Here is a 25,584-nt window from a genome sequence, read left to right as displayed (position 1 = left end):
TGACATGGGCGTGTTTAGAAGCCCAAAGAGAGATTACAGCATGGGATGGAGCGATTTGTGCTTGCCCATAAAAATGGGGTATGTCCCAGTAAAATGCCAACATTGTGTTGAAAACTTTGGTTTTCTAATTCAAGTCTGCCTGTTCCTGAAAGCTGGGAAGATGGTGATTGTAGCACCTTTGTTGATGCCGTTTTCAGGGGAAAAAACACATGCTTTCTTCTGCAGCATTTTTTCCCGTTTTTTTTTTTAAAGCAAAATTTTAGCTGTATTTTGACTGATTTCTAGGTCTCCTCAAGGGTAACCTACAAATTCTGAGTACCTCTAGAATCCATAGGATGTTGGAAAAAAGGACGCAAATATTGGCATGGGTAGCTTATGTGGACAGAAAGTTATGAGGGCCTAAGGGCAAATAGCCCCAAATACCCCCAAAAAAGACCTTCCACCTGAGGGGGAAAAGGCCTGGCACCGAAGGAGTTGAGGTAAGTCTAGTGCCTAAAAGCACATAGCCACACTCACGGTAACCTGGTTGTGCGAGACAGGGTGACAGTCACAAGATCAGGCCACTTTCGATGGAGCATAGGTTGGATACAGGCACCCGGTTAGTCTCACTGAAAGAGTTAAATTCAAAAGTCCAGGGCAAAGAGTTAAGTTTGCTGTGAAGGGGACCGTGAGAAGCAGGCAAAGCATTGGGGATGGTTGTTGCTGTGTTTCCAAGAGCAGTACGGACATCATGGATTGTCGTTGCTGAAGTGCAAAGATTCTGTTGGGGGTCATGGATGGTCATTGCTGGAAATTCTCATTGGCATTCACAGTGGGCTGTCAATGCTGTAGCTCGAAATGCAGATCTTACGTTGCTAGGCATCGCTGGTGGTCGCTGGGGGAGCGAAAAGTCAGGTTCACCAGAGGTGAACATTGATGGCGACGCCGGCGGCAAGCTCTTGGCATAAATACGCTGGTTCATGGTCTCAAAGAACCCAAAACTTTAGGATTTCTCTGTTTCTTGGAGCGAGAGCTCAACTGAAGCCACTTCAATTGTCCTGGAGCTGAAGAGTACCTCTTGGGGATCTGGAACTCTCCCCAGCAGAGCCCAGCACAGCTCAAACAGCTCTATTGCCAGTCCAGTTGCAGGACCAGGCAGCAGGTCAGCTGGGCAGATGCAGGAAGGGATCTGGAGCTTGTTATGTCCCTGTTGCTCAGAATAGGAGGTCAGTTAGCTGACCATTGGGGTGACTCCAGCCTGGGATGAAGGATGCAGATCCAGTTTTCTTTCTCAGCAAGTAGAGCGTGGCTCGAGCGGACGTTCATCAGGACATCCTTATTTTTTTGTACTGAGGAGCTGGGTCTGAGGGTCAAATATGTATACCTGGTGTCAGCTTTGAAGTAGGATAAGTGGAGGATTATACCCCCAGAGATGCTTGGAATTTCCTGCTGCCTTGGCCCCAGTTTGTCACAAGTGTCAAACTCTTTGTGAGTGTGCTTGTGGAAAGGCTTTGTGATGTGCAAGCATGGTAGATGACAGTACCTTTCCTTCATTAAGTCAAAGATGACCCTTCCTGCCAACACCTATTCCATCTTTGTCTCACTGTCTCGGAGCAATACACAAAGACCAACTGCCAGCGCACAAAATGGGGAATGAAGAGCGGAGAGAGAGACTTAGAGAAATGCTGGAAAGTGAAGAAAGAGAACATACTAGAGAGATTAAGGCAATAGAAGAGAACGCACTGGAAAAACTTACAAAGATGCTGGAATGAGCTAAATATTTGAAGGGAAAGTGAAAGACTAGCATTAGTTGCAGAAAAAAAAGTTCAACAATTCAGAGAACAGTGTGAGGAGCTACGTTCCCTACTGTTTCGGAATAATGAACATCAAGTGTGTACAGAAAGACTGATCCAAATGCGTATCAAGGAACAACTACAAAATTAACAGAAGGAAGAACATGACCTTTATGCCGAGCTCAAGGAAAAAGACCAACTGCTAAAGGAAAAAGAAGAAGAAAGAGCAGAATAGAGGCATGCTTGACGTATTGCATCTCCAGATGGCAGCTACAGAGAACCAGTAGATGGAAGCAGAATGTGCTCAGAGACAAAAATGACAGAAGCAGCAGGCGACAAGGAACATGCTTGATAGTACTCTGCGCTTGAAGATAAAAAGCCTTGCACAAGGGCAACAGGAAGAACACACTCTTGACTTGAAGTGCTTGGACCAGCTACTTCAGGACACACAGGATGAAACTCTTGGAAATGAACAAAGAGGAAATGCACAAGGAGAAGCAGATCTATTAAGGCCACGTAGCCAAGCAGATAGAAGAGAATAAACAATAGGAGAAAAAAATGAACAAATTGATTGATGCCAAATTGCAGAACCTGGATTGTTTAATGCTAGATGTCATCCAACATCTACAAATATGTGAAAAATTGGCAAGAAATGCAGGCAAATTGGAAGAACTTGCCTGTGACCAAGAACTCTTACAGAAGGCAATTGAAGGGCACAAACAGCTAGAACTGGAAAGAACTTTACCAGGCAAGTAACAGGCTAAGGAATATAAGGATCAGCTTCTATGTCAGGTAGCATATCATAAGCAATGCAATGAAATGGAGACTGAAGAGGAGTGCTAGGAATTTAAAGCCAGGCTTCAAGCTGAGATAGATAGAAGAAACTGAAGGAAATTCTGTCAAGGTCGTATGTGAGCCAGATAAATGTGCACCCTTTGAGGAAATCACAGATTTGGAGTCCCAAATAACTGCTTATGAGGGTAAGAGTTCCCATTTAGCTACACTAACGTGATTGTATGATACTTTAAGACTGAACTACAATTAAGTGTAAATGGACCATGCTAACATTTGAGCAGTTGAATGTTCTTCACTTTGATTTTGCACCAATGGTATTCTTAAAATTGATTAGTGCTTAACTGTGTTTCAACTTTCCTTATTTCTGTCTGTATCATTCCCTTTGTCATCCATTCTTGATGTTACTTTTGCTTCCTTAACATTTTTCAAATTCCAGTTTTGAAGAACTATGTTCGTTTTGCCCATTATTTTGGAGGAAGACCATTCTTTTCATGCCACCATAGGCTGTACATGAGAACAATAGTAACAAGGTAATCTCACTTTAGTAGTGGGGCAATCTTTAACAAATCAATATTAAATACCTCACATGTCTTAAGTCCGCCAGCATTGAACATTGACAAATGAATCAATGGTGAACTCAGAACACAAGTGTGAGGACTTTTAAACTGTAATGCAATGTTGTTTTAATGCAATAAAACTGATTACATCTCTTTGAAGAAAATCATGAAAAATTCACCTAGTCAGATGACCCAGGATATGACTGCAGGCACCAAATGGTTGGGGTAAGAAAATGCCAACTTTCTAAAAGTGGCATTTTCAGGATTGTGACTTAAACTGAAAATCCATCCATACAATTTTTTGATGGCTCTAAATTACAATTCTTTAGACACCAGTCTTACTTGCTCCCAGTTGAAAGTTGTCAGTTATTAAATATAACAAAGTAACTCAATATTACCCTAAAGGAGTGGTATACCTTGCAGTAGTGAAAAACATTTTCACTACCACGACATGCAAAACTTAAAAGTACATGGCCAGCTTTCTAAAAATACTGTACCGTGCTCTACATGCTGTTTAGGGCATACTCTAGAGGTGATCTATACATATTAAAAAGGACAGTTTAGGCCTGGCATAATTTTTATTTTGCTAGGTCAAAACAGTAGTTTGAACTGCGCACACAGGCTGCCATGGCAGTCCTGAGACATGCTTAAAAGGCTACTTAAAAGGGTGGCACAATCAGTGCAGCAGGCCCACTAGTAGGATTTAATTTAAAGGCCTTGAGTATGTGTAGTACAATCAATCAATCAATCAATCAATCAATCAAATAATTTCTTAAGCACACTACTCACCCGGTAGGGTCTCAAGGCGCTGGGAAGGGAAGGGTCCGGTTTCTGCTCGAAAAGCCATCTACTACTTTACTTGGAGCTTACAGGTAGATTAATGTTCCAATTGGTTGGGTCCAATTCTACCATGTTATAAGGCGAGAACACAAATACTTTAGTACTGGTTAGCAGTGGTAAAGAGCACAGAGTCTGAAAGACCAAGAAAAACGGGTTCAGAAAAAAGGAGGGTGAAAGCAAAACATCTGGGGAAGTTCAACATCATACAGTACGATATTTATCTCATAATAGTATTGTATACAGGAAGCAATAGTTTTTGTTTCTTTTCACTGCAGCAGTAGTTTAAAATATTTTAGACTAGTCCTATTGACTTTGCCAGTGCTTGTTAAGTACTTACTTCTTGCTGAGCCAGGATTAATGAACTGTAAAGCTATGTATGATGTGATTTGGTGTTTCTGTGCCTTTTGCAGCCATGATTTTCATGCCTGTGGTTAAATGACTGAGTAAAGACTACAAACATGTTACAGTGGTGGCCCTTAGAGAATTAGTTTTATAAATGCCATGTGCAGTGACTAACAAATGGTTAGTTTTTATTTGCTGGAGCCCTCAATTGGCATGCAAACAATCTTGTATGTGGTTTGTTTTATTGCATTTCAACTATTGCAATATGGCTCAGTTTAATCCAGAATACGACAATAGTTTTTCTGTTTTCTAAGACGATTCCGCTTTATCTTCACTTTTGAAAGCAGTGAGCAGCTTAATAAGGTTTCTTAATACAAATCTATTGTGTTTTACAGATCTTAATGCTAAAGGAGTCATACTTAAGGCCTTCGAAATGTACCGCTTAAAGTCATGTGTAGATTTTAAACCATACGAAGGAGAGCCAACATTCATCACTTTTCAAAAGGGCAGTGGGTAAGTCTTATAATGAGATTAGACAATTATACTAATGTCAGTTTGCTATGCTGGGTTCCATTCACCTCTACCAAGAAGGTAAGAATGATGGCAGTTTTATAGTAAATCAGAAAATTGCCATTAAGTACAAATGCATTCAAAGTCTACCTTCCTCAACTTTTTAATTCTTCATACTGGAACTTTACTTCATTGACCCTATCCCAGCCAAGCTTAACATCATCTATCGTCCTACCAGCATCAATGTTACCTTTGTGGATTAACTATGGAGCACATCAAGGCCACAAATAACATTTTCAGAGTTGACTTTGACCTCCCAACAACTTCACTGTTTCCCAGTTGTCTGCCTTCCTTGTTTTACAATAATGTGACACAACAGTGGAAGAGGCCTTCATAATTTCAAAGATGCCCTTTTCTCTACGGATGGCCCCATGACAGTGAATTAGTCAGGTCACTACCAAATACATTTTACCTTTTTGTTTGCCAAAAACAAGATGATTGGTCAACTAAAACAAATGTAGGCCTGGGCCCATATCACTAAACAAATCAACCACTTTTGCAGCATGTGTTCCTCTAGTCTGCTCCTCTTCTCTAACTGCAGGAAATAAATTCCCTTCCTCTTACTTCAATGAAACCTTAAAAGGAAAATTAATGAAGACTAAGAAGTCAGTATTGTAACACAATGAGTTCTCAACATTGAGAGTACCACAGAAAGTAATTTCTGTCAAACCCTTTTTGTATAGTCATTGGCAGAAATTCACTCAGCTAGGAAATTGTAGAATAACATGTTCTTATGCTAATTTTTCTCCATCAAAGTTCAATTAAAACTCAACCGAAAACACTTTGACATTGTCAACAAGCCCTGCTACATTGTCACTGGGTTGGCCACCAAATGCAGAAAACTTTACTCCTTATTTAAGTCAGAATCACCGAACTTCATTTAAACTCGCTCTAAAACAAATGTCTGGTCAAACTTAAAGAGATTTCTCAGAATGGCCTAGTCAACATTATTCCTAATCTGAGAACCTTTAACCCCATTTTCAATCCCAAATGTGCCTCTATGGCTATGGACATGAACTCTCCTCTGGCCCAATACTGGGTGAATCTCATCAACATCTCTTTTGATATAAGCAAATTTCCCACCTGTCTTAAAATGTGACAAGCCCCAGTCCCATCTCTTCCTAGCTTCCAACAGTTTCACTGACCTGCACTTCTTTGCTAAGTTAGTGGAAATGTGTGTTGATGCCAAACAGTTCATTGGCAATCACCATCACCCCAACAACCTACAATTTGGATTCAAGTGAGGCTGCTTCACTCACATGACCATTTAGCAAATTATTCCGGATGCTACATTTATCATAGATAATGGTGACTCCTCCCTTTAAATGTTTCTTGAGCTGCATGTGACTTTCAACGCAATCAACCATGGAATACTTCTGGACATTTTGCAAGATAATAAAGCCATTGTGAATCCTATGCCAAATGATTTACTTCTTATTTCTAGTGCCTGAGTCTCTAAACATACATCTCTCCCTTACTCACTTGCAACAAGACTTGATTAGTGTTCCCACTTTACTTTGTGGAGATCTCCTCCATATCTCCGGAAGAACCCTTTATCATTATGCCAATGACACCTAACTATGTCTGATGTCCTCCGGTCCTTAACAATAGCTGTCTGATTGCCACCAGTCTTGAGATTATTGAGGTTAGAATGACTTTCCATCACCTTAAACTGAATTTCCCGAAAATGAATCTGACCTGGCTAAAATCAATATCTTTGACTTCTTACCAGCCATTATTGAGTACACTAAATCCCTTAAATTCATTCTTGAAAAAACACTCAACCTTCACACACATATCAACAAGATGACCATAAAATGACCGTCATCAGTTAGGAGTGAAGGATCCATCCAAGGTGTTTCCAGACTTCTTTTGAAAAAAACATTGTATTGGTAACTAGGCAAAAATACATTGTATGTTCACAGGTATGCATGAGATGGAATAGCACAGAAGAGACAAAAGCACAGTATGTATACTCTCCGTTTCCCATCAGAAGTCCCTCCCCCATTTCCAGTCCAGTGGAGTCATTACTAGTGCACTTTCTACAACGTGGTGCGGTCAAGTTGTGGAGTGGTGAGTTGAGCGTAGACCGCCTCCATATTCATTAATTTCCCCCAAATTTTCCCCCACTTCTGTGGGCCCCCTCGACTCTCATATGTTACCCTCTCCCCCATCATGCACCAGTCCATGTTGTACTTCCAGTCTCGCAACACTGGTGCCTGGTATGAACCCCAAAGCCAGGCAATGTTTCTCTTGGTAATCACCATGCCCAAAGTCATCAGCAGAATCTCGAGTCATCTAGGATCCAAAGTATCCCAAATATTTAACAAATACCACTTAATCGAGGTTGCCCATGCACTGTTACAGAACTCATTTAGACATACAATCACTGATGACTAGTAGTTCCTGATATTCAGGCATTCCCAAATAATGTGCAGAAATGACCCAACCAGTCCACACCCTCTAACAGAGAGACTGTCTGGTACTCTGCCTTTTTTGGCTGTAACTGAGCATGACATATACGTTCTATGGAGTATTTTCAACTGGATCAAACGAAACCTTGATTGGATCCCCACCTCTCTTGGAGATGCCAAAGCCTCGCCCCTGTGTCTCCAGACTTGAGTATGGGAACTCAATTCCATGGGCATCCCACAAATAAATCACCTTCCTCAGAAAGCTGTCCTTCACACTGCTGCTTTTCTTTTATCAAAGCAACAAAAGGTGATGGTTTGCAGAAAAACCTAAAGCAACTATTAATCACTCAGACCACATTCCAGTTGATAAACAATTCTACATTATTCTCATAGTGGGACCTGGACTGAGAATATTCAATAATATCTCCCGGTCAAGAAGGTCTCTCCATTGGCTATGTGTCTAGGAGAGGATCAATTTCAAATGTATGTGTATCTTAAACAAGTCCATATTACATCAGCCCTCTAAATGCCTGATGTACACACTTCTGTTTTTGCAAGAAGACAGAGGGCATTTTAAATCTTGTTGGAGGAGGAACTCCTTTGTCAAGCCTTAAACTCCCTTTTTATTACATATAAGTCACCCCTAAGGTAGGCCCAGGATAGCCCACTGGACAGGGTGTTGCGTAATTAAAAGGGTGGACAAATAATTTTAAGTTTTACATGTCCTGTTAGTGAAAAACTCCCAAGTTCGTTTTTCACTATTGCGAGGAGTACCCTTCCCATACTATAACATTGGGGCTTCATTATTGCATTTAATAAGCTATAATTTCTAAATGAGAGGAGGTGCATATCGCATGTTTGGTATGTATGAAATTGTATTGATAAATCCTCTTTAACAATAAAGTCAAGTTTTTCATTACAATTTTGAAAATTACCTTTCAACTATAAAGTTGGTATTTTCCCACCCTTAGCCCTTTGTGCCTGCAGCCCGTCTTGGGTCACATGACTGTTTGTAGCTGACAGTTAGACTTTATGAATTTCTCCCAGACATTCACACAATAGTGGGATTGCGTGTGCCTCAATTGGCCATCAACTGGCAGGATGTGGGGCGGAGCTGAGCACAGCCCTATTTGCACCTGAATAGGCTGTGTTGCCTGTATTCTCACAAGAGGCCCTGTATTGTCACTGCAGCCAGCTTGAAGCCAGGGCAGGGAAGTCAGGAAATTCCAAGAACGTCAGGAAAAGGTTCCAGAAACTTCACCCACCTTCAGGGAGAAGGGTACCATGGTGTAAAAGCAAGACCTTCAGACCAACTCTTCAGTTTGCTACTGAAGCTGTGGAAGGACTCTCAGGTGACTGTCTTCTGCTGTTACTTACTGTGCATTTTGCCATACTGCTGCTGTACCTGGAAGGAATGTCCTGCTACCTGGACCCTGTCTTGAACCCTCGTAGACCAGCTTTGCAGTTTCATCTGCACCCAGGACTACCAGAAGTGAGTCCACAGGTTAGTGTGACAGCCTGTTGTTAAGAGCCACAGGAACACAATATGCACCAAATCATCTTAAACTCACAGCGGACCAAGCCTCTGGGTGAGTCCTGAACCCCCAAGAGGTCTCCATCCTCTCCTGGACCCTTGGTTGTGGTGCTAAAGTTGCCCAGATGGGCATTTTCCAAAACAGAGGACTTAGACAATGTGTGGCCAAAAAGTCCTCTGAGAACCAGGAGGAGACCGGGATCAACCTGGTCGCCTATCTGCCTGAGATGCATTGATGGTTGGTTTGACTTCCTGCTTCTCCTGCTGCGTTGTTCTCCACAGCACCAGTCCATTTCAGCGGTCCTTTGCCAAAGGGGTATTCAACCTTGTGGAACTGTGTTCCACTACAGCCCTCTGCTTTGTCCTGCTGGAGATTTTCGACTTCCATTTAGGCGACTAAGGCCCATATTTATACTTTTTTTGCGCTGCATTTGCGTCATTTTATGATGCAAAAGTGGCACAACCGTACAAAATATAAGTGTATTTTGTAAGTTTGAGCCACTTTTACATCAAAAAATGACGGAAATGCATTGTAAAATAAGTATAAATATGTGCCTAAGTCCGAAGATAAAAATCTTGACTGCTGCTTTGCTCCACAGCGACCTTCCATCCTTGGACACTCTAGAAACCTTGCCACACTGAACTTCTACTTTCTCAGTCATTTTTCTCTCAAACTGTTTCTAAGACTGAAGGTAAGCACTGACTGGGCCCAATCCACTTCTTGTATCTGAAACGTGTTTTTTTGCAGTCAACCCTAACTTTTGACTTTGACTCAGTCTTGCGCGACCAGATGTCTGTGGTTGGAGGTATTATGGTTTAGGAGCTGTTTTGAACCTTAAAATGTAAAAATTAATTTTGGTGTAAAGTAATTTATTAAAATGTACTTTATTAATTTGTTTGGGACTTTTCTTGTGTTGTGTTATCACTTTATTAGTGTTTGTGTGCTGCATAAATACCTTACACATTGTCTCTAAATTTAGCCGGGCTGCTTTTTGTGCCAAGCAACCCTGGGTGAAGTACAAATTACTTTAGTGACCTTTTTTGGTTCACCCTGCAAGGGACTGGGGCTTTTGATTGGGGCTCACACCACAGTCAACAAACAACCCAATTTCTCACACCTAACATAATCACCAAAGTATTCAGGAGCTGCCTTCTTACTTACACTCCTTCTTCAGAAAACACTTACACATATATTACCTGACATAATCTCTTAGATATTCAGAAGTTATTTTCTCTCCTACACTCCTTCTTCTTTCCAGTAATCCTCTCATTTCCCCTCTGACTCTTCAAACTTCCTCTCATTTCTCACCACAGTCGTTTTTGCCTTTCTTTCTGCATCTTCTCCCCAGGGGACCTGGAATTTCCTCCCCACTGTTTTTGTTTTACATTCACCGATCACTTGTTTTGACAGCACATTTGAACACTTTAATCACCTTTATGCTCTTTGTGAATTTTGACCACTCCTAATACCCAACAGATGCTATTATTTTCACCCAATCTCTCAAACCAATTATCACATTAACCTTTTTCTTCCTTCCATAAAAATCATTCCTCCTCTTCCTCAGTCTCGTTCATTCTTTGTCCATTTTTCCATATTTCGTTCTCTTAAAACCTTGTTCCATTTCATTGAACCTGGACATATTTTTGTGTATGGAGATCTCCCTTAAAATAACCTAAAAGGAGATGTTCCTGTTACTTATTGAGGAGTCACCCTATATTCTGTGATACGTTCTTGTATCATATCTATCCAACACAAATTGTTTGCCTTTGCCATTTGTATGTGCTCTTTCAAAATGTATTCATCCTTTCCACCATTACATTAGTCTCAGGGGGATACATTGAGCAATTAATATGCAAAATACCACACTCATTGAAATCCTTCTCTTTTACACTGGAACAAAACTGTGGACCATTATCGGACAAGATACTTTCTGGGTAACTTTACCTTTTAAAAAATTCTTCCATAAACCTAATTTTGGTGATAGACTTCACATATCTTAAACTTGCAACTTCTACCCACCTTGAAAATATATCCACCAATACTACCAAGTACGGTGTTGATCATGCCTCTCTCTGTGGTCCTTCTAAGTCAAACGCTTCTTCCTGCTATGAATAAATGGGTAAATCATGACACACCATTTGGTCATTTCTAGCTTCCAAAGGTTTATTGAAGTTACTAAAACTTACACAATCTGTTATCAAACATTCAACTTCTACATCCATCCCTGACCACCAAAAGTCTTCACAAATTCTCTCTTTTGTTTTAACAATTCCCATATGCCCTTCATGGGCCAACACTAACACTGTTTTATGTAAACCCTTAGGAGGAACCAATTTTGTACGTCTTAACAACAAACATTTATCCACAGCCAACTCACTATACACCATGTTCCATGTTTTATCCAACAGTTTTCCCTTTCTAGTTTTCTACCAACTCCATCAGCTCCATTCTCAATTCCTCATCTTTGTCAAACTTGGTTGTTTATCATCATCGTTTATTGCACCTCTCGTGATTTCACATAACTTTGTAATCTAATCCTCAAACTGATCCTCACTCACAATTGTCTACCCTATGTTAACTAACCTTGACAAGTAATCTGCTGAGTTATTCCTGATGCCTAGGATGTACTCTACACTAAAACAATAATCAGATAAAGAAACTACTCACTTTCTTATTCTCACAGAAATAGCATCCATACCTTTCTTCATAATCACTAAAAAGTTGAAGATACAAACATACCTTAAAGTGTGCTCCCCAAATTGAATTTCAGAATTTATTCACTGTCCAATAAATGGCCAGCGCCACACTTTCTATCACTGAGTAATTCTTCTCTGAATCTCTCAGACATCTTGATACACAAATTATGAGCCTTTCTAAACCAGTCTATCTCTGTAACAGTACCCATTCATTTTCCACTAGCATCTGTTACTACCAGTGTATCTTCACCTGGTACAAATGCCTGTAAAATTGTAGCTCCCTTTAAGTCATCTTTTAACTTGTTAAATTCACTCTGACTGTCATCCTCCCACTCAAATTCCACTTTCCTAATCTCCTCGAATGACAGGTGTTATCAGCATAACCTCTAATGAATGTACCATAATATTCAACAAGTTTAAGAAATGGCACCAATTCGTCTTTGCTCTCAGGTTCTTCCATCTTCGAAATAGTATCCACTAATTATTTTTTTGGGGCGATACCAGCACCTGAAGGAGATGTCCTAAATACCCTACTTATTCACCACCAAATTTACACTTTCAACAGTCATTTACACCTTTGACAATCCATCCAACACACTTCTCACCCTCAAATAATGTTGAATCACACTTTTTCCATGTATCAAAATATCATCTTGATAACAGTTCACCTGACTGATGTACCCAACAAATTCATCATAACATTCTGAAACACAGAAGAAGCAGATATCAGCCCATATGGCAGTCTCCTGAATCTGACTGTCCCCATGGCATTATGAATGTTGTTTAATCATGGCTACCCTCTTGCAAATCAATTTGATGGTACAGCAAAGTCAAATCCTATGTTGTAAAAGACTTAGCTCCAGCCAGCGTTGTAAGAATTTCATCAATATTTAGAAGGTGATATTTATCTATAATCACTTCTCGATTTAAAGCACTCAGATCAACACACAAATCTATGTCCTCTGAAACCTTCTTTTCTACCACCACAGAAGCAAGCTACTAAGGCCCTCATTACGACTTTGGCGGTCAGTGATAAAGTGTCAGTAATACCGCCAACAGTCTGGCGGTAACTACCGCCAAATATTGGCCATGGTGGAAAGATCTCTGAAAGACAGCCATTGTACCACACCGACCGCCAGGGTGGAAACAACAGGCACCACAATGGTAGCCGCCTACAGCCAGGCGGAAGTCAAAGTTACGCCCACTATATTATGACAACACAATCCGTCACCTTTTCTGGGGCGGTACCAACGACATCAAAAGCCTGTCGGAAACAGAGGTCAGAAGTGAAAGGACTCACCATTGGAGAACCACGTCACCATGGAACCTGAACTGCATGTATTTCCGATGATATTCTACGCTCTGCTCCACCACGAACACCAACGCTGGTGAAGACGACAACGTTGAGTACAGCCGCCTAGCACACAAGGCAGGAGGGGAGGAAAAAGAGAGTGACACACATATGCACCACACACACCCCATACACACACATCATATACACAACCAGATGCACAAGAAAACAAGTCAATGCTCCCTAAAGTGGCTGAAAAATGCAAGGACAACACAATTTTACTAAAGTGAATGTAATAAGATCAACACATTCTAAAAATAATTTAGCCAATGTAACAGATATCTGCAAATGTACAGAGAAAGGGACACTGCCCAGTCCTCAGTTCGCGTGGGCCACATGGCCACAGGGCAAAGTCCAAGGCGCCACTTGTCACCTGCATCAATACGGAGAGAACACTGTAGGGGCATCAGTTGGCAAAAAGGCAGGCACCTCGGGGTGTGGGCACCTCAGCCGGGAGCGGAAACAAGACCACTGGTTCTGGAAGGGGCCTCATGCCATGTGATCGGTCCTGAGGAGTGAAAGGCCACAGTCTCTGTAGTGGGTGTCTCCCCCACTGGTTCTGGAGGGGGCAATATGCCCTGTGCTTGGTCCTGGGAGGGATAGGCCACAGTCTCTGGAGTGGGTGTCTCTCCCACTGATAATGGAGGGGGCAACATGCCCATTGCTCTGTCCTGGGGAGTGATAGGCCACAGTCTCTCAGGTGGGTGTCTTCCCCACTGCTTCTGGAGTGGACAGGCCGCACAGCTGCCCATGGAGGCAGGATCACATTGCACTGTGGTGGTGCTGGTGGTGGTGGTGGGAGGCTCCTACACAGCCCCTGTAACCTCAGATGGCTGCACTGTGGTGGGAGGCTCCTGCACATCCTCTGCACCCTCGGATGGCTGCACAGCCAAGGTTGGTGGTGGGGGCTCTGTGTCAGCTGCTGGTGCAGGCTCCTTGCCCTTCTTGCCTGATAGTGCAGGCTCCTTGCCCTTCTTGCCTGCTGGTGCAGGCTCCTTCTCCTTCAGTATATGTGGCCTAGAATCCTTTCCACCACGAGTAGGTGTGGATGGAACTGGGCCCGTGGACTGTGTGGCTGAGGTGCATGGCTGGGTTTGTGATACCCTGGCCATACGTGTAGGGGGGAGAGGTAGGGAAGAGGTCAACGGTGGAAAAGAAAAGTTTCTTAGGGACATTGGGGCAGCAAGAGGGAGAAGGAATGGGAATGAAGAATGAGTGAGTGTTTTTTGGAGATGTTTGTCTGCTGGATTTGGGTTCAGGTGCATGGGCTGTATGCTGTTGTGAGGTGGATGGCTGTTGGGTGTCTGAGTGCTTGCGTTTGTGTACTTTAGGGGGGACAGACACAGTGGGAGAGGACACAGGGGACGTGCGCATGGCTGTTGTGGAGGTGTCTACCAGTGATGTGTGTGTTCTGCTTGGTGTTGTGATGATGCAGGTAGTGGATGATGATGTCGTGCATGCAGATTTGAGTGTGGAAGTAACTGGGTGGGAGGTGGAGGAGGAGGAGGGGGATACAGTGGAAATAGTGGATGTTGTTGTGTCTGCAACTGGATGGTGTTTGTGTCAGCACCTGTGTGATGAAGTGTGGTGCTTGTGTTTGCCTGTGACACTCTTGGGTGTTGTCCTGTGTGCATGCTCGTCTGGCTGTGTGCTTGGGATGGTTTGGGATTGAGGGGAATGGGACTGGGAAGTGGTAGTTGGAGGGGGGACGGTAGAAACAGGGACAATGGCTGCCATCAGAAAGGAGGCCAGAGACTGGATCCATCTCTGTTGGGCTGACTATCCAGTGTGAATGCCCTCCAGGAATACATTAGATTGTTGCATCTGGGCTGCCAGCCCCTGGATGGCATTCACAATGGTTGACTGCCCTACAGAGATGGATCTCAGGAAGTCAATAGCCTTCTCATTCAGGGCAGCAGGGCTAACTGGGCCAGGGCATGAGGTGTCTGGGGCGAAGGAGATGCCCACCCTTCGGGGTGAGCGGGCACGGGCAACTCCATGAGGGGCTGCTGGGAGGGCGGTGCTGGTACCTGGGTGGCGGCTGTATCTGTAGCTGGGGTGGTCACAGAAGTGTCCACCACCACCAGGGAGCTTCCATCAGAGGAGGTATCTGTGTCTGAATTGTCCCCTCCAGTTTCCGCCGTGGTGCTCCCCTCGCCCTTCGTCCCACTGGTGCCCTAAGTGTTGGTGGACTCTGCCTCCTGGCACCTGTAAGATGCAGCTCCCTCCGTCGCTGGTGCCTCTGCTCCTCCGCCAGATGATGCTAATGCACATAAGGACAGGATGACAAAACAAGAAAGGGGGGAGAGAGACAAAGGATACACTGGGTCAGTGGCTGCACCAACACCACCGTTGGCGTACACAGCACCCTCACACACAGGGAACTGGCCTATGCACTATGCATTGCACCACCACTGATATTGCTAGCCACCAAGGCATGAGGAGGGGCACACACCGCCAACTGCAGCACAACTGGGACCCACGCAGCCCTGACCAGTAGTGGATGCTTACAAGCTAGGTAGGCAGGATTATCCCTTCAGAACCCTAGCCACCACACGACCTACGCTGCTATGTCAGGCCTGTCTAGGGGCACCCACTAACACACATCCACCACCCGGATACCACCCCACCAGCCATAAGTTGTAATGATAGCCACTGTACTCACCCCCTTGTGGCTGCTGTGATGCCCTCAAGCGCCCATCCAGCTCTGTATGCGGGCCATCGGGGGGGGGGGGGTCAGGGTTTGACGGGCACCCCTTCTTCATTGGAAGGCCATCCCAAGTTGGGCCTCTGCCATCTTCCGTGCCCAGCGTCTCAGGTCCTCCCACCGTTTGCAACAGTGGGTGCTCTGCCTGCCATAGACCCCCCAGGGTCCGCACACAGGAAAACACCATTAGACAAACAGTCCAGCCAGTTACACATATGGCCCACATACCTGTTTTCATTACCATTGGCACACACATAGCCCAGCACACAACGTGTACACCGCAAAGAGGAAATCCACCCACCTCCCTTACATGAGGCCTTCACACACACAACTCCATGCATGCATGCCACATGCCATATGCATCGCGCCCACAGTGTACTCACCTGTTGGTCTGGAGGCCCATACAGGAGTTTGTACTGGAGTAGGACCCCATCCACCAGTCTTTCCAGCTCCTCCGAAGTGAAGGCTGGGGCCCTTTCTCTGGTCACACAGGCCATGGTAGGTTCCAGACACAGGTCACAGCAGCACATGCAGTGTAGGTCCTCTCCTATGGAAGGTCAGGTATCAAGTGAGGAATCAGATAGAAAATGGTGGTCACGTCCGCACGGAGCATACTGCCACTGCCGGCGCAGATCACCATTGGCCACTGTAACCCATAGGGCCCAATATTAACCAATGAGGAGTTGCATGGCGGTTCCCGACCGCCTCCTGCCACGGCGCACAACGTCAGCGGAATTGCCTCACTTCCACCTGTCCCTCCACACAGGACAGGCGGACGCCATTTCATGGGGGGGGCAGCTCTGTGGATTCATGCTGCGTCACAGGAGAAATAGGCACATACTGGACAAATCACACTGACCCATTACAAGTTCACAGACTGTAAACTCCTGTTGTGGCTCCAATGTTCAGTTTGTGACAGCCTCCTCACTCTTGTGTCCCTTAGATACCTACCACTGCGGATGAATAGGAGTTGGAGACATACCCCTGTGCACAGACCCCTGGTGGACATGGCAACACTGGAGGACAGGCACCTTATCCTCTCCTATAGACTTGGCAGGGCCACAATCATAGAGCTGTGTGCCCAATTGGAGCCTGACCTGATATCTGCTATCCGTCACCCCACCGGGATCCCCCTCTTGTGCAAGTGCTATCTGTACTCTATTTCCTGGCAACTGGGTCTTTCCAAGTGACAGTGGGCTTGGCAGCAGGAATGTCATAGCCAATGTTCTCAATAGTGCTGACAAGAGTGTTGTCTTCCCTGATAAAACACATGTGCAGCTACATTGTTTTCCCCCAGGTTGAGGATTTGGCCACAGCGAAGGTTGAGTTTTATGCAATGGGACATATCCCCAACATAATTGGGGCGATTGATGGTACACATATTGCATTTGTTCCCCCCCACCGGCAGAATGAACAGGTGTTCAGAAATCGTAAGAGTTTCCACTCCATGAATGTTCAGATGGTGTCCTTGGCAGATCAGTATATCTCCCACGTCAATGCTAAGTATCCTGGTTTGGGTTGGTGCATGATGCCTTTGTCCTGAGAAATAGCAGCACCCCGAATGTGATGGCCCAACTACAGAGGCACAGGGTGTGGCTAATAGGTGAGCCGTGGTTCCCACCCAGTATATGTTGGTGTATGAATATGGTGTGGGCCATATAGGATAGTGTGTGGCTATATGTTGTCCCTCAATATTTGCAGGTGACTCTGGTTACCCAAACCTATCATGGCTGCTGACCCCTGTGAGGAATGCCAGGAGAAGGGCAGAAGAACGTTATAATGAGGCACATGAGTGAACCAGAGGGATCATTGAAAGGACCTTTTGCCTCCTGAAGGCCAGGTTCCGGTGCCTCCAACTAACCGGTGGATCCCTGTGCTACTCACCCAAGAAGGTTTGCCAGATAGTAGTGGTATGCTGCATGTTGCACAATCTGGCCCTCAGACGCCATGTCTCTTCTCTGCAGGAGGAGGAGACTGGAGATGCCCGTGTGGCAGCAGTAGACCCTGTGGACAGTGAGGATGAGTAGACAATTGATGAGGACAACAGAACATCAGTTAGACGACAATACTTCCAATGACACACAGGTAGGGTAGTGTAACTTTACATTTCAATCACTTTGGTTGTAATCTGTGTGGCAATGGCATGCTGATATTTCCCAGTTCTATGCCCACTTACTGTTTCTTCTGGTAGTTCATTTTGCAGATATTTGGTGAATTGACATATACTCCTGATGTGATCACTACAGCCAGCTACAGGTCGTTAATCTATGCTCATTCTATGTACAGTTCATTTGCAATGTTTGTACCGGTTTCAAATAAAACATATTTGATATATGTGACATACTCCAAATGGATTTCTTTCAAAGGATGTTTATTGAGGTGCTAACATATAGGGGGAAAGTGCAATGGGATGGGCTGATGATGGAGGAAAGTCCAGGGTATTATTCCAGTCTGTTTGTACCACAGGTGCATTGTCCAAGGGGACATAGGAAGGGGAGCAATGGCAGTTCAGGGTGGACAGGATGACTGAGTGGGACACAAGGGTGACAATCAGGAGAGTCTAATTTCTTGGCGGGGGTCTTGGCAAGTGTCTCTGGCTTCTGTCTGGATCACAGGGAACGTTTGCGGGGTGGTTCACCTTCTGCAGGGGGAGGGGTGCTGGTGGCCTGTGAGTCCTGTGATGTCTGGCTAGTGGCAGGGGCCCCCTGGTGTGAGACTACCTCCCTCATAATGTTGGCCATGTCTGCCAGCACCCCTGCTATGGAGATCAGGGTGTTGTTGATGGCCTGCAAGTCCGCCCTGATCCCCTGGTACTGTCCCTCCTGCAAGTTGGCCAGGATCTGGCCCATCGTGTTCTGGGAATGTTGATAGGCTCCCAGGATCTTAGAGAGTGCCTCCTGGAGAGTCGGTTCCCTGGGCCTGCCCCCCCCCCCCCCACCTGGTGCACAGCACTCCTCCCAGATTCCCTGTTGGCCTGTGCCTCTGTCTCCTGAACCGTGTGCCCACTGCCACTGACCCCAGGTCCCTGATTGTCTTGGGGTGAAGTGTGGCCCGGGGTCCCTGTAGAGGTGGGCACACTGCTGATTGACATGTCCTGGGGACAGAGGTGTTGGTACACTGGGTGGGTGCTGTAGTGGTGTTTCCAGATGGGGGAGGCTCTGTGGTGGTGTTTGACTGGGCTTGAGTAACTGGCTGTCCAGTGGTCCCTGATGGGCCAGGTAAATCATCCAGATCCTGAAGACCAGAGTTACTGTCATCACTGTGGGCCTCTTCTGTTGGGGGACTGGATAGTGCTGGCACCTCCTCTCCAATGACATTGGCTGGGGTACCTGTGGGGATGTAAATGATGTGTTATGGTTTATGTGTCTGATATATTGTACATCCCTGGCTTCCCCTCTATGGTTGATTTTGCCATGCCAGCTTTCACTTGTGTAAGTTAGTGTATGGTGGGATTGTTAGTTCTCTATGGTGTGCATGCTTTAGTGATGAGTGTCCATGCAGGGCTGTGATGGGTGTCCATGCATTGGTACAGCATGCACGGCTTGGCACTGGGATCAGTTAGATGTGATGGTGGAGTGTGTGGGATGTGGTGGATTGATGGGAGTGAGGGTGCAGGTGTGTGATGGCATGCAGGTATGGGGGGTGATAATGGTTGAAAGTTGACTTACCAGAGTCCAGTCCTCCTCCGACTCCGGCCAGGCCCTCAGGATGCAGTATTGCCAAGACTTGCTCCTCCCATGCTGTGAGGTGTGGGGGAGGAGGCGGGGGTCCACCGCCAGTCCTCTGGATAGCGAGCTAGTGTTTTGCTGCTATGGAACGTACCTTCCCCCGTAGGTCGTTCCACCTCTTCCTGATGTCATCCCTAGTTCTTGGGTGCTGTCCCACGGCATTGACCCTGTCAACGATTCTCCGCCATAGCTCCATCTTCCTGGCTTCTGATATCTGCTGCACCTGTGCTCCAAATAGCTGGGGTTCTACCCTGACAATTTCCTCCACCATGACCCTTAGCTCCTTCTCTGTGAAACGGGGGTGTCTTTGTGGTGCCATGGGTGTTATGTTTGGTGTGCTGGTGAGGGTGTGTTGGGTAATGTGTTGGGGTGTGTGATGTGGAGTGCGTGAGTGGTGTATAGGTGTGAGTAGTTTACAGCTCTAGTTGTGTCAGTGGTCTTGGTCTCTGTCTGGTGGCAATGCTTTGTAGTCGTAAAGGGTTGTGGGTGATGTGGGTGTGTGTTTTATAGTGGTGTGGGTGTGTAGGTGTGGTGTTTGTAAGGGTGTCAGGTGTGTGTTTGAATTGTTCAATGTGGTGTTGTTTTGTATGTGGGTGTCCATTGTGAACGCGGCGGTATATACCGCCAATGGTTTACCGCCGTTGAATGTCCGCTGTGGTGATTCGTGGGTCATAATGTGATGGGCGTTGTTCTGTTAGCGTAAAGGTGTGGGTTTTGGGACTGCCACTTTATCATTGACCTTTGGACTGGCGGATTTGTGTCTGTGGCTGAATTCTGTCGGATTGGTGTGTGTGTGTCATAATATGGTGAACCGATATCCGCCGCCGCCGCAGCAGTAAGTTGGCAGCCGTCAGCGTGGCAGTAAATGGGATTTAAACATGATTCGGCCATTTGATAATTATAAGTTGTGAATTAGAAGATTGCACTATGGGACTGAACTTGAAGTGGTATGAAATGCCTTAACATGAGAATATTCATAGGTAATACACTTGAGGATACCTTCCAAGAATTGCAGACTAGGGCATTTGGTGGGGAGATTTCATGCTAACCTAGGTTCCCTTGTACAATAAATCCAGATCATATAAAGTTCAGTTTCATTATCATGTACATTGTGAATTTCTTAGTGAGAGAAAAGTTCACTTTGGTAACATGAGCAACTCAAGATTAGGAGCTAATATAAATCGCAAGTTGGATTGGGGAAGGTCCTTTCTAAATTCTGAAATCAGGTTCTTCCTATGTGCCCATAGGATCTTACCAAATTGAAGGTTTGCACGAATCCCAACATGTGCAAATATTTTACTTGCTAAGCACATACAGTAGTCAGAGACATATGGCACATAAGAGACTAAGATTGATAGAGCTTTACTTTACCTTCTCAGTCTTAGCATGCTAATTTAGTTTCTGTATCAGTTTCTACTGTGTCTGTTTTTCTTTTTTATACTATTTTTAGAAGGCGCTAGAAGGCCGTGGGAGAGATAGAGAGCACGCTGAAAAAGACTGAGGTGGCATTCCTAGGTGGGGACTTCAAAACTGAGAATGGCATGGCTCTGTAGCCAGGCAGCAAGGGTGAAAGAGGTAAAATGGAGAGGAAGACTGGAGTTAGGAAGAGAGAGAATGGTCTATATTTGAATGGATTTCAGTGCCACTTTGAACTAAACCAACAGTAGGAGAAAGAAGTATAGCTGGAGTATCATTAAGGTTGGGCACATATTAAATGGCACTTTTAGCAACTTTTTCCCCTAAGGTAAATATCCACACCTTAATCAAAAACCAGGTTTAACTTTCTCAAATGAGAATAGGTCACTTCTGTTAGATTTCTACTTTGGAGCATCCTCTTTCCTCGGATACCAACAAGCATTCACAAACACACCTCCTCACCCAGGGCACAAGGAAATGTTTTTCATGCGCTCTAAACTCTAAAGACCCCTGCAAGGAAACTCAGAAGTGCATACTTTTTATGTCCGGCATCATTGCTTACTCATTGCCTTCTTGTGCACTGTAAAGTGTAAAATACAAACGTCTCTTCTGGATATATATTGCATAATTGTGAATAATGTGTATTGATTCATAGAGTTCTTGCAAACTTCAGTACATCAACAAATAAAGTAGAATGATGTTGTTATTGTGAGTCAGCTTCTTTTCAATAATATCTATATTTATGTGTCTCTGTGGCAACAAAATATTAGTTGGTGAAACAAAACCAAAAGTAATTTGATCTAATATCGTTGAAGAAAGGGTCAGCTGAAAACTAACTATTTTTTTAAGACTTGGGACTCTTTATCTCACTACTCCTGCGGTTCGCATCTAAAGGCTTTGTTGCCTAAATCCAAGCATATATGTTTTCTTTCTTCATTCTTTCTAAATTCTCCCTCCTTCCGGTTTATTTGACTTGTAATTCTGCACCCACAATGTGAAGTTATATATTGTCGATAGGTTTCTACCCTTATGGTTCATTCTGTGAGATCTTCATCAGGCTTTTATGGATCTATCGGGAAAGCGACTGCAGTATTCCTAAAAAATGCTCATTAGTACTTCTATCTCTGCTTGTGGTGCTCAGTCATTGGTTCATGCATTGGTTCTTCTCTTTCAGTAGCAGCTTTGGTTGTGAAATTTTTATTTCATTTATAACTGCACTGCCGCCCTAACAATCAAAATGTCTTTATATATGAACTAACCCAAATAATGTAGGACCCTAAAAGATAATCTCCAATATCCTTCTCATTTGTACACTGAACTACCCTAATCATGAGTCTGTCCTGTTGTAATTATGGTTCCTGTATGACACAATTAATGAAGTACTTCGAGTGTCTTGCTCTTCTCCATTTCAATTTTCATGAAGGATTGGCCCCTACCTTGCATCTAGCTGGGGACCCTGGAGGCTTCCACACTGAGTACCAGTATGGAGGCTCCAGAATTACTTTTATTTACAAAACACTCTGTATGGGGTAATGCCCGCACAAATAGCCTCTGGAAATATTAGTCAATCACAGTCAGTTCTACAGTTCCTCACAGTGTTTTGGCTTCAACCATCTTTCATTTCAGTAGTTATTCTTCATCTCTGTAACTTCTGCTACTGGGACACACACACACACTCAGCTTTCAGAATCTGCACATGCTCCACGTGCATAAACAGAACAACCTGCATAATGTAAATAAATGTTGTTTCTGATTGCTTGTGCCTGGCTACTCTTCTATAATAAACTTTTCTTTTTAACGTATGAGTGGTGGCTCCTTTATGTGAATGCCAGAAACTGAAAAGAAGCTTCTATGACTGCGCATGTGCTAAAAATTCTGTTTGATAATAATTGGCTGTCAAAATTGCAAATGCTTTCACCTTACAAGAAAGGAGCATGCCCACAGATGTCGGGCTTGCCGAGAAGAGTCTGTTAACATTTATAAAAGCATTTTGCCTGCAAAAAACGGAACGCGTCATGTTATTGAAGGACTGTGGCTGTTAAGACATGAACTTTCGGGTCCACAATACATAAACTACCCAAGTGGTTGGCTGAAACAGGTGATAATTACCAACAAATTGCATATTCAAAGGGAACACTCTTTTGTTCCATTTCTTTATGTCCCAGAGTATTGCTAAGGCACAGGCTGACGGGTATGGTTTCCTGCTTCTGCTCCATACTGATATAAGTAGCCTCACACCCAAATGTTTCCACTCTCTACAGTATATAGCAGAGCACATTCATTGACCATGCACATTAAATTCTAATCATTAACCTTTAGAGTGCTCCTTGGTAGGGGTGCTTTGACACAAGGTACAATATTTGAGGGTGGAATGGATTATGGAATATGTTGATGACATCTTGTCAAAGTGCCAGGACCTTTTTAGATACATTGGGCTGTATTGGGTAGATGGCAGGGGGCAGAGGTGAGGTCTACAGTATCTATTATGAGGGAAAGGAGTCCTTTGAAGGTACACTGATTATTGGCCGTTTTTCTGATCTCTTTGAGAAGTGGCTGTAAATAGCTTGGTGCAGCCTGCTGTCACATTTTATACTACTGTGGTGTGGTGTGGTGGGCATTCAACCTGGAGACTGTCCTGATGGGCACAGCATCCTTGCAGATATAAGCCAGGCTTTTGACGTGGCTAGGATACATGAAAAGGGAAGTGAGCCAAGATGGTTCCAAGGCAAAAAACCTGGAATACACATCTTCTGCCTGCAAAATCACTCCCATCATTTATCATTGCTGTGATCTCTTCTACAAGGGAGGGGATACTCTGCGAATTACTGCAAGACTACTATGCAGCCAAGGGTTGGTGTTACACTGACAGCTGACTCCCCAGAAGCAAGTGAACATCACCTGAAGTCTGATATGAAGGAGAAATTACTGACTCTTCTGGGTGCCAAGACACCCTACTTGTAAGCGAGAGAAAAAAGCGCCAACCCTACAAGAGGAGTGGATCGTGAAAGGGACTGCTGTTATTGACCCTGGCATAGTGTCTGTCCAACAGGGACTAGCGAAGCAGGAGCACTGAAGGAATCGCAGTACTACTGGATCAGGTATTATGAATATCCCTGTCATAGCCACTAGGCCCTGCGAGTCATGCAACCATATGGTGGGCTGGACTGAAACTAGGAGAAGTGCTTGCTCTTGGCCCATGTGCCCGGTAAGTGGATGGGGGACTGCAAACCTGTCAAGTGTGCATTTGGTTGTGACTGGTCCTGAGCTCTAAGTGACCTGGGAGGTACTTGGGGTACCTTGTGAAGAATCAAGGTTGTTGTCTGGGAGACTGCATGAGGAAGATAGACCTGGCATCCACTGCTTCAAGGAACCATGATCTGTGGGCTTGTGGCCAGCATGACCAAGAAGAAAATGCACCACAATGTGAGTCAAGTACTTACTGAAGTGCCAGAACAAGTTGTTGTCTGCTGCTGCTGCCCGGAATGGACCAACAATGGAAGCCTTCACTCCTGCAAATACCCCTTCAAGTGTCACACTGCATGGCTGGCTGCTGCGGAGCACCTACAGGACTGCTGTGTTCCTCCTGGAGTTTCCTACCTGCTATTGGGAAGATCACACAATAACTGGAGGGCCCAACGCAGCCCTACATTGCTTCTGGACTCCCAACACATGCCACATGGAGGATCCTCCTTGCTATGCTTGCTACTGCTGAGACCCTGCTGCTGTAGGAGACCTGAATGCCACCCTGTGCTGCTACCCTAAACTTGGGTGAGAGACTGAAAGAGGCTAGGCCACAGAGACTGAGGCCCTCATTACGAGTGTGGAGGTGCTGCCACTGTCTGACTGCCAGCACCGCCAGGTTGCCGCCAGTTGAAAGCCTAGCTGGCTCGGCGGTTGTAATCCACCAGGGCAGTGCTGCAAGCAGCGCTGTGCTCCGGATTACGAGTCCCCTTTCCACCAGCCTTTGCATGGCGCTCAGACTGCCATGCAAAAGCTGGTGACAAGGGAGTTCCGGGGGCCCCATGGAGGCCCCTGCACAGTCCACTTAGCATGGGCAGTGCAGGGGCCCCCATGGACAGCCCTGTCGAGCTTTTCACTGCCCGGATTACGGGCAGTGAAAAGCACGAGAGGTGCGATGAATCGCAACATTGCCACCCTCTCAATTATGAGCCGGTGTCAATGTTGTGGTGAGTTTCCTGCTCGGCCAGTGGGCGGAAACAGCTAGCCCAGTGAGAAACTCATAATAGGGCCCGCAGAGGGACAGCTGCATAGGAGGTCATCCCGACGCGGGACTTTGGCGGGCGGCCTCCGCTGCAAGTCATAATGAGCCCCTGAGTGTTACTGATCAAGAGGGAGGGCTTAGCTGCACCCACTAAGCTTACCTTAAGACCCCAAGCCTGCACCAGGGTGGATCCAGTGCAAGGGGAGACACCGACTAAAGGCAGGTGAATGGCTAGTCAATCAATTAATCAATCAATCAATCAGGTGGTATTTGTATAGTGCGGCTTGTCACCCGAGTGGGTATCCAGGCTTTTGCTCCAGGTGTTTATTTGAAAAGCCAGGTTTTCAGTCCCTTTTTGAAGTGGGTCAGCGAGGGTGTGGAGGTGGAGAGCGCCCCATGCTTTGGCGGTGAGGTGGGAGAAGGAGAGTCCTCTGGTGTGGTATCTTTGTGAGGGTAGTGTGTGCCGACTGGAGGTTCCTGGTCAGTTGGTGAAGACGATGGTTCAAGTAGGCAGATCCTTGGTTATGGAGGGCCTTGTAGGCATGGTGGAAGCACTGAGCTGGGCATTGATCTATTTGAGCTGCCGGGAATATTATTGATTCTTGTGCTTGAGTAACCCCCACACTAATCTCCCTGAAA

The 25,584-nt window shown here is 45.1% G+C and overlaps 1 protein-coding gene and 1 pseudogene across 1 annotated transcript in view; both read left to right on the top strand.

Annotated features, from left to right (window-relative positions):
* MEP1A (meprin A subunit alpha) overlaps window positions 1–25,584 on the top strand; it is a 119,292-nt gene that overhangs the window by 8,682 nt on the left and 85,026 nt on the right. Inside the window, exon 6 of the mRNA XM_069236073.1 lies at window positions 4,702–4,819. Coding sequence (XP_069092174.1) covers window positions 4,702–4,819 — 118 coding nt within the window. The remainder of the gene's footprint in view (window positions 1–4,701; window positions 4,820–25,584) is intronic.
* Window positions 777–2,740, top strand: LOC138295200 (cilia- and flagella-associated protein 53-like; annotated as a pseudogene).

The sequence above is a fragment of the Pleurodeles waltl genome, chromosome 5, assembly GCF_031143425.1.
Source record: "Pleurodeles waltl isolate 20211129_DDA chromosome 5, aPleWal1.hap1.20221129, whole genome shotgun sequence".
NCBI lineage: Eukaryota > Metazoa > Chordata > Amphibia > Caudata > Salamandridae > Pleurodeles > Pleurodeles waltl.
This window is presented reverse-complemented; position numbering and strand designations above follow the sequence as displayed.